We start from the raw sequence: 9,196 nt of genomic DNA, 5'->3' as shown, positions 1-9,196 counted from the left end.
TTTTTAGGATATGGGGAGAGGAATGTCATGGAATCCTAAAGCAAGAGTAGCTTTTAAGCTCCCAAGCAACCCAACACAGGAAAAGAAGCGACTGAAATCCTTAGGAGATTAGAGAATGAGGTGTTTGGTTTGTGGACTGGACATACCACATTGAAAAGTGTCCTCTCCAACTGGGTTGTTTGATTCCATTGGGGGCAGGGACCACAGAAGTGGGAAAAAATGTGGGTCTGGTCCTGAGAGGTTGAAGTTCTCTTATCAGTGGGTATCCAGGTAAAGGGGATGTAGATACACAAGCTTCTGGAGGTAATCTGGGAGAATAAAGGGTGTGTGGGGTGTGAAAATTCTCACTTTGGATCATGCTAAGAGGGCAAACCCAGTTTCTTAGAAATTATTTTTGCCAGGCTGGGATTCAGCCTGGTTTCTACCAGAAAACTCACAATAGGATTTTTTTTTTTTTTTTGCTCCCATTCAACCCAACAGGGGAAAAGAATAGGAGCAAAATGCTCTTACTAAGAAGGAAGTATCAGGATGGAGTTAAGGGATGTGGTGGGGCTTTGGGTCCTACTCCTGCATAAATGTGGATGGCGAGTTGGTAAAACCAGGTCTGTGGGGTCAATGCAGGGGATCAGGTCTGGGTTGGGTAGGAGCTCTTTGACTATTCCAGACGTCTTCATTTCTCAGTGAGCCTTCCCCATCTCTCTGCCACAGAGTAAAAGTGTCCCTAGGCTTTTGGACTAGGGGTCCAGAGAGCCCTCATGATGGTTGGGGAAGGACCCTATCTTATCTCTGATCTGGATCGGCGAGGCCAGCGGAGGTCCTTTTCAGACAGATATGACCCCAGCTTGAAGACCATGATCCCGGTGCGTCCCTATGCAAGGTAAGTCTGGAGGAGGATTGAAGTGGGGTCAGGACAGGATCTGACCCAGGGATAGCTGTGAGCCCATGAGCAGAGTGGGCACTTCCCTCCTCCCCCGCAATGTGCTGCTCTGCATGTTTGTCCTTTGTTCATCCACCCATCTGCCCATGTACCCACTTCCTGATCACTCAATTCCTGTCTCCTCCTGTCCTTTGATGAAGGGGAATCAAGAGCAAACATTAAAAGAGAGCTTTTCATGTGCCAGGACCTGCACAAGTGCTTTGCAAACATCTCATCCACTCTTCATAACCACCCTGGAGGTACTGGTATTGTCTTTACCTGATAGGAGAGGAAACCGAGGCACAAGAAAGGTTAAATAACTTGCCTGGAGACAGCCTTTACTTTTTAACAAACTTCCCCCAACACTTAGTGGCTTAAGACAATTGCCACGTATTTAGCTTATAATTTTATGGGCGGCCCATAAAGTAAAGCAACTTGGGCTGAGTTAGTTGGGGGTAGTTCACCTGGTCTTAGGCATCCGTTGCCCAGCAAGGTGACTGTGCTCCTGGGCTTGGCTGGCTGTTGGATAGGGCCAACGGGGCTAATTGGCCACTCCACCTTCCAAGAAGCAGGGATAAAGATTTAGGGAGAGTGAGTCAGGGAAGGAATAAAAGGCAACATGGGATGGGCCACTGCTATAGGCAAGGGGGACTCGACTCCTGAGAAGGGTCCAAGCTCCTACCCAAAGGATGTGAGGTGGGAGCATTGACCCATGGTCTAACACACTCTTAGTTCAGGTTTGACCCTGCGGGGAATGAACTTCCTGCAATCATGGGCTGCACACTGGTGCACCTGAGAAAGCTCTGAAATAATGGTGAATAGACACAGTGTGCATTTGAGAGGGGACACTGCCAGCCTGAGCTTGCTTGGAACCCTCTTCACAATATAGAGCTCGGGCATCTGGAATACAGCTAACATTCAGTAATTGGTAGCTAATGCTCTGTGTCTTTGACTTTTATTCTGTCTTACTCGATTCATTCCTCAAGGGCAAAAACATTGGTTTTTCTTCTTTCTTAGGCACATTTCCTTTTTCCTTCTTTCCTCTCTTTTCTTCTTCCTCTTCCTTCCTTTCTTCTTCCCTTCCTCTTCCTTTTATCTCTTCATCTTCCTCCTCTTTCTCTTCAGTTTCCTCCTCCTCCTCTTCCTCCTGCTCCTCTCCATTTCTTCTTCCTGCCCCTTTGCCTTTCCTATCTCTTTCCTTTATCCGTTAGGTAATACTTACGTAGCACTTTGTATGTGTCGGTGCCCTCAGTCCTCATAATAAGCCCAGAGTTTCCCTTCAGCTCTTACCTTCTTGGGACGCCTTGCCCTCTGTGGCATGCCCTGCTCTGGACTTTACCAGTACCCTGGAAAGCAAAAGACAGGTACTTGATCCCTCTGAGGGTCAACTAATGGGTCTCTCATTTCCTCATTTATCAAATGTGGCAAGTGCCCTTCTTCCCATGAGATGATCATGAGGCTCAAGCTTTGGCAAAATGTTCAACAACCATTTCACTGAAAAAAAAATCATTGGTTTATAACACTTATCAATTATTGTTGTGTAAATACTCTACCATGGTCGATTTTGAGCCATCTATATGATGCTATTGAATACGAAGTTGGGAAGAGATACCCGGTACCATCCCATCCCATGGTATTTCCAGTATAAAGATGATAATAGATGCAAATAACTTCAAGAAAACAGATAATAGTAACATAATTAGGAAGTGATGAGATCTGAGTGTGGAGCCACCTTTTGTCTTTTGGATAATTTATTTAAATTTATGTAACTTAATTTTGAATATTGGCTGCATTTAGCAATTGACTTGCAAAATTCCTGAAAATTTAATAATGTCTCTCATGAGCTTGTATAAACTGGCCCCAGGGTGAATGAATGCAAGTCCCAGGTTCTAAGTGTGGCTGTGGTTATTATTGTGGTTACTAAGTCGAACTAGGGGGCCAGGGCAATGACCCCAACACCCAGAAACACCGAGTATTGCATTTGTCTGTAGGTTGGCATCCAACCCGGTAGACGATGCAGGGCTGCTCTCCTTTGCCACATTCTCCTGGCTTACACCAATGATGGTTAGAGGGTACAGGCACACGCTGACTGTGGACACCCTGCCCCCGCTGTCACCATATGACTCATCTGACACCAACGCCAGAAGGTACCTGAATTTGCTTCCATGTCCTGGGGAGAGTGCCAACCCTAGGAAGGGGTCCTGGGGTCCCCTCTGGGTGCCTCCATTTCCCCTGTATGGAACTGATGCACAGAGCGGCTGGTGATCCTGCTCAGTGCCTGCTCTCTGAGACCTGGGCTGACTGTCTGCCCTTCTTGCCTCAGGGGAGGTGAGGGTTGGGCAGAGTTGGTTGGAGAGCTCCAGTCTGAGGCTCAGGTCCTTCAGTTCCTTTGTAGAACAAAGGTGTCTGGAAACTCACTTTGCTGGATGTTGGTGGCCCTGCCAGGCTGCTGCATAGAGCTCTTGGCATTGTGTTGTGTTTCATTTTAGAAACCATTATTGGACTTCTGTATCACAAAAGGCACCTAGGCTGAACCCAACGTGACCACCAGTATTTGCCATTTTGACTTGTAAAAATGGAAATGTCATTGGTCCAAGCCAATTCATGTTCATTATAAAAATGTTAAAGCAACAAAATTTAAGCAGTGCAAGTATCCCTAGCATATTCTTGCTTCCCATCGCAGAGGTTAAACACTGTTAAAATGTTGATGTGGTCCTTTCCAGGATCTTCCTACTCTGATGAAACAGGCCCTGTGCCATCATCCTTGACAGGGCAATGCCTCTTCTTTTTCCTCCCCACCCACAGGTTGTGCTTTTTACATTTAAGGAAAAAAAGTGAAATATACTCTGTAGTTGTTCATCACTTTGCTCTTTTCAGTTGGAAATGCACGAAGACTTGTGCACACAGAGACTTCACTTTTATTCTTTCCACCAGCTGCATTGAATGCTATAGTTCTGATGACCAAGAATGTCTTCAATAAGGAAGAAGTTCTCAAAGGCCCTTGTGATATTTTTCACCCTGTCTTTGGCCACATGGGGGTAAAGTACAGGGCTTAGTTTGGGGTAAACACTCAAAGGGCTGGAGTGTTAGTTGTAGCCTTGCCATTGCTTCTAGAATGGTACTTCCCCTCATCTCTGCCCTGAAGCCATCTCAGCCAGTGGTAATTTCTAGATAGAATCTACTGTCTGGAGAAAGTTGCCAGGCAGCACTGAAAGAAAAGGGCTGAACCGGCATTTGTGGAGTACTGGATTTTCCTTCCAGCTCTCTGGCCTGACTCTCTCGTTTTTCTTGTGCCCTTCCATCTACCCCACATCATCTTAGATCCTCTTCTATGCTGTCTTCTGTTTCAAAAGCTTAGACACCAAGCACATGCGGGCTACTCAATGATATACCCATCTCTAGTCCTGGCCTCTCTTCCAGATTCTGAATCTGCACACCTAGCATGACACTGCACAGTGACATTTGGGTGACTCACAAGCATCTATATCCAAATCTGAATTCTGTGTGTGTGTGTGCACATGCTGGAGATTGAACCCAGGGCCTTGCACGCGCTAGGCAAGTGCTTAAAACTACATTAGTGATCTCAGTCCCAACTTGGTAATCTTCTCCTCTTCCTCTTTTCCCTGACTCCTTAAACTTCCTTCACATGGTTGGTCAATCCAAGAAACTGGGATCCACCCTTCTCCATTCCGCCCATCTCTAATTCATGGGTGAGTCTTGCTGTCACTCCCTTCCACCTTTCCTTGCACCCACTACTGAACTGTGCACCTCCCACCTGGATGCCAATAGTCTTCTACTGTGGGATCCTTACCTTTCCCTTGCTCCTCCAATAATCCATTGCTTTCACAGCAGCTGAGCGATCTTTTAGATAAGTGAAATGGTCCTGTTATAGTGGCTTAAAAACCTGGGATGGCTTCTCTTGCACTTGAGATTGGAATACAATCTAATCTCCTCATGGAGGCTGTTGAGGTCCTGGGAGATGTGGCCTAGCTATGCCTCTCAGCCTCTTGATTCACATGCCACTCTCCTGTCATGCTGGTCTTTCAGATCTTGGAAGTGGACAGTCTTCTTTGCCCTGGAGAAGAGCTGGCCAGGAGGCAGTACAAGCAAAGGCAGAGTGTGCCCAAGTGCCAGTTGTTCAGCCCTGTCTAGGCATTGCCCTCTGCCCCTCCTGTAGGCCACCTGCCCAGGCAAAGAAGAAGGTGAATCCATGCTGCTTGTCTGAAGGCAAAGCACTGCTCCCAGGAACAAGGGCTGTGTGGTACCCCCTGTCAGGGTGTGCCCACCACAGCAGTTTTAAATGGCAATGTTAATATCTTTTCTGTTCTTTCATCATAGATTTCGAATCCTTTGGGATAAAGAGGTAGAAAGGGTGGGTCCCGAGAAGGCCTCCCTGGGCCAAGTGGCCTGGAAGTTCCAGAGGACGCGAGTCTTGATGGACATCTTGGCCAACATCCTATGCATCATCATGTCAGCCATCGGGCCGGTGAGTGGGGGCAGCCCTTCTTCTGCCTTGTCTCCTAGGTCCCCAGCTGGGCAAAGCATGTCATTAGTTACTTTCTCTACGAACTGGTGGGTTTAGTACATTGTCATTATCTTTGTGCTCCTCAGGGGTGAATTTTCATAAAGTTAATCCTTGTCGAGCGCAGCAGCCACTGAAATTAATTAAAAAGTTTGCCTCATAAAGTCTGCTTGCTGACATTATCTGAGGCCTCGTATACCAACCTCCACCCCCAGTGGCCCTCTCCTCTCTCCACCGCGCTGTTTTACAGACGGTTCTCATTCACCAAATCCTCCAGCACACCGAGAGCTCCTCCAGGAAAGTCTGGGTTGGCATCAGCCTGTGCATAGCCCTTTTTGCCACCGAGGTTACCAAGGTCCTCTTTTGGGCCCTTGCCTGGGCCATAAATTACCGCACGGCGATCCGGTTGAAGGTGGCCCTCTCCACCCTGGTTTTCGAAAACCTGGTGTCCTTCAAGACATTGACACACTTCTCTGTTGGTGAGGTAAGCTTGTCCAGAAGGAGTCTACTTTTGGAAAATTAATTCTTGAGTTTTTAAGATGTGTGAGAGGTCTGGATGGAGCACTAGCCTTTCTTTTGATTATCCATATCCTATCCATCATGTTGCATTTCAGAGGGGGTGGGGACTCAAGACATGGGAAAAGTTCAGAGAAAGGAGAATTGGGTGACTTCCTAGTTACAGCTGGGACAGGCCTCCGAGGTGACTTCATTCTTATCCCTTTGGTTTTCGATGAAGAGCACAACCATAGGTATTCAATAAAATTGATTGATGGGTGGATCCAATAATTCCAATTGTGTAGCGTTTGGGATGCCAAAGCCATTATGAAAACCATGCCTATTGTACTTCAGAGTTGACATTTTCTTAAGCCCTTAATCCTCAGCAATAAAATCCTTGCTGCTTATTCAAGAAAATTCTCCTAATCAAGGGAACCCCAAGTGGTGCGAGTTAAGAGAAAGGGCTTGCCTGGCTCTTACAGTTGCTCTTTTCAGTGTGTTCAAAGAGTCTCACATCAATTATGATTAGATTCTGAAAGTAACAGAAACCCCCAAATAACAGCGGATTAACCAAGATGAATTTATTTCACCATTTAAAAGGAGTCTGGAAGAGGGCAATCCAGGGCTGGCAGGAGGATTTCAGGATCCTTCTCTTTTCTTCGTCACTGTCTTAGCATGTAGTTCCCACAATGGTTCAGGATAGACTCTAGAGATCCCAGACATCCCAACCATGTTTCAGATAGTTGGTAGGAAGAGGGAGAGAAAAACAAACATGGGTGTGTCTTCCAAGTTGGGTTGGTTCCTCTTTAGAACCCATCCCAACATCCCATGACACACTTTGACTTGTATCTCACCATGCCCTTCCCACGGTCACCCCTTCCACCAAGGAGGTTGGGAAATGTAGTCTTTTAGCTGGGCGCCATACTGCCTGAACTCTGCTGCCTAAGAAGGGCAAACAGATACAGAGTACGCAGCAAGCAGTCTCTCCAGCATCACCTAGATGGTTCTATTACTCTTTTTTTTTTTTTTTGTGGTGGTGGGGTTATGGGGGATTGAACCTCAGGGGCACTTGACCACTGAGCCATATCCCCAGCCCTGTTTTGTATTTTATTTAGAGACAGGGTCTCGCTGAGTTGCTTGGCACCTCACCATTGCTGAGGCTGGCTTTGAACTCGAGATCCTCCTGTCTCAGCCTCCCCAGCCGCTGGGATTACAAGCGTGCACCACTGCACCTGGCAGTTTCTATTACTCTTTAAGTCATTCCTCTTCGGGATCCTCAGTCCAGAATGAGACCCCAAAACTCATCAGGTGCCCTGCCCCATTAGCCGTTCAGAAAACCCTCAGTTGAGGAGATGTTTGAGTTACCCTTCCCCAAGCCTGAACCCATGTGCTTTCTTTCCAGGTTCTCAATATACTATCAAGTGATAGCTATTCTTTGTTTGAAGCTGCCTTGTTTTGTCCCCTGCCAGCCACCATCCCTATCCTAATGGCCGTTTGTGCAGTGTATGCCTATTTCATTCTGGGACCCACAGCTCTCATCGGGATATTCGTGTATATCATATTCATCCCTATCCAGGTAATGGCAGACCTCTGCGATTGGAACCGCTCGCTGTACATTTGCATTTGCGCTCATGGAATTGGATAGAAGGCTTCATTTCTTTTGCTGGCACAGTGTAGTTTTTGAAGAACTTGAATTTGAATATTTTGGGGGAAAAGGAGCATGCTGCTTCAGTTTGCCAAAGTCCCCAGCACTCCCCCCCTTGCATCCTGGCAATTCATTATGTATCACCTGCCTGATCCCCAGCGGTTTCCCCCCAGGCCAGGTCATCTGCCAAATCTCAAGGGAAGGACTCGGCTGAGAAGCTCAGCCAACTTCTCAGAACTTTTCCTGGCACTAGTGCTCCAGTCCCTAAGTATTTAGGCCAACTGCAACTCAGCAATTCTCCCCCGAACACAGTGTTTATACCTTGCTTTCAGATGTTTATGGCTAGGCTCAATTCAGCTTTCCGAAGATCAGCAATTTCGGTGACAGACAAGCGCGTTCAGACAATGAATGAGTTTCTGACCTGCATCAAGCTGATTAAAATGTACGCCTGGGAGAGATCTTTTACGAACACCATTCAAGGTAGGGTGAGAAACTGCTGAGAGAACCACTTACCCTGTAGAATGTGTTCTTCTAGGGAGTTCTTAAGGTTCCCAGGGCCAGGCGTTGCAGAAGTGAGTTGAAGGAACCCCCTGAGATGCTCTGCAGGTTCAAGGATTTTCCCAAGGATTATGGAGATTTTATAATCTTTATAAGAGAGCCAGGCATCTGTTGTGATGAATCCCAGGGTGAGCAACATATGGTTGTGATTTTACTGGGGCACGGGATCCTGGCATGACCAGTACCTTTGATAAAAGGTAAAATAATCAGTAAAAATAATCCACTAACATTGTAAGCAATCGAGGAGCTGCCTCAAGCTATTTCTTTGACTTATAAGAAATCTACAAACACACACACACACACACACACACGCTCACACTCACACACACACAAATCTCACCTGCATCAGCTTTGTGTTTGAATGGCCCACTGACTCAACATTTCTTGGGCAGATTTGAGGATGCATTTTTAGTTTTTTTTTTTAAAGATGATATTAAAAACTATTTCAATCAAATATAAATGCAAATCTTAATTGCAGGGACATTTCCATAACTGCTAACATGGACTCAGGTGGTTGGCCAATTAATGGTATGAATCACAGTTACAATCAACTCTCTGGATCTACGATGACACTTTTGCATCAGCGTGTAATTGGGGCTGAAGCTGTGGGTCTGCACATCAGGGAAGTGCTTTAGAAAAACCTGCTTCTGAGCTTGCTGAAGAAAGTACCTCTGACGGGGCACATCAGCCTTCCTACGGGACTCTCTTTGAGGGCTCAGACACACTTCCTCACATTCTGAACTCACTTCAACACAATCTCATTTGGTTTCATTAAGTTTCATCCCATTTTCAGCTCAACTCAATTTAACTCAAATCAGTTTAATTTACAAAAAAAAAAAAATCAAATTCCTACTATGTGTAAGACCACGGGAGTTACACAAATGATCAGGCAAAGGGTTTCTGATTCTGAGATTAAAGGAGGTTGAGATGACTAAGCTCAAAAACAGTCCCAAATTTGTTGGCTCTCTCTCTAGAATATACCCGGAATCCATCTGCTTCTCTCCACCCCACTGCCACTCCCGTTCAAGCCAATCTCCTCTCCCGGGCTGTGGCGAGGAGG

At 46.3% G+C, this 9,196-nt stretch overlaps 1 protein-coding gene across 2 annotated transcripts in view; it reads left to right on the top strand.

Annotated features, from left to right (window-relative positions):
- Positions 1 to 758: 758 nt before the first annotated feature.
- Abcc12 (ATP binding cassette subfamily C member 12) overlaps positions 759 to 9,196 on the top strand; it is a 62,048-nt gene continuing 53,610 nt past the window's right edge. For both annotated transcript variants that reach the window (XM_046435014.1, XM_046435015.1), the window contains exons 1-6: positions 759 to 877; positions 2,908 to 3,063; positions 5,255 to 5,402; positions 5,689 to 5,922; positions 7,336 to 7,509; positions 7,911 to 8,058. In XM_046435014.1, the coding sequence (XP_046290970.1) occupies positions 759 to 877; positions 2,908 to 3,063; positions 5,255 to 5,402; positions 5,689 to 5,922; positions 7,336 to 7,509; positions 7,911 to 8,058 (979 nt within the window). The remainder of the gene's footprint in view (positions 878 to 2,907; positions 3,064 to 5,254; positions 5,403 to 5,688; positions 5,923 to 7,335; positions 7,510 to 7,910; positions 8,059 to 9,196) is intronic.

This window comes from Marmota monax, unplaced genomic scaffold (assembly GCF_021218885.2).
Source record: "Marmota monax isolate L192 unplaced genomic scaffold, Marmota_monax_Labrador192_F-V1.1 WCK01_AAM20220418_F8-fsc00024, whole genome shotgun sequence".
Lineage (NCBI taxonomy): Eukaryota > Metazoa > Chordata > Mammalia > Rodentia > Sciuridae > Marmota > Marmota monax.
This window is presented reverse-complemented; position numbering and strand designations above follow the sequence as displayed.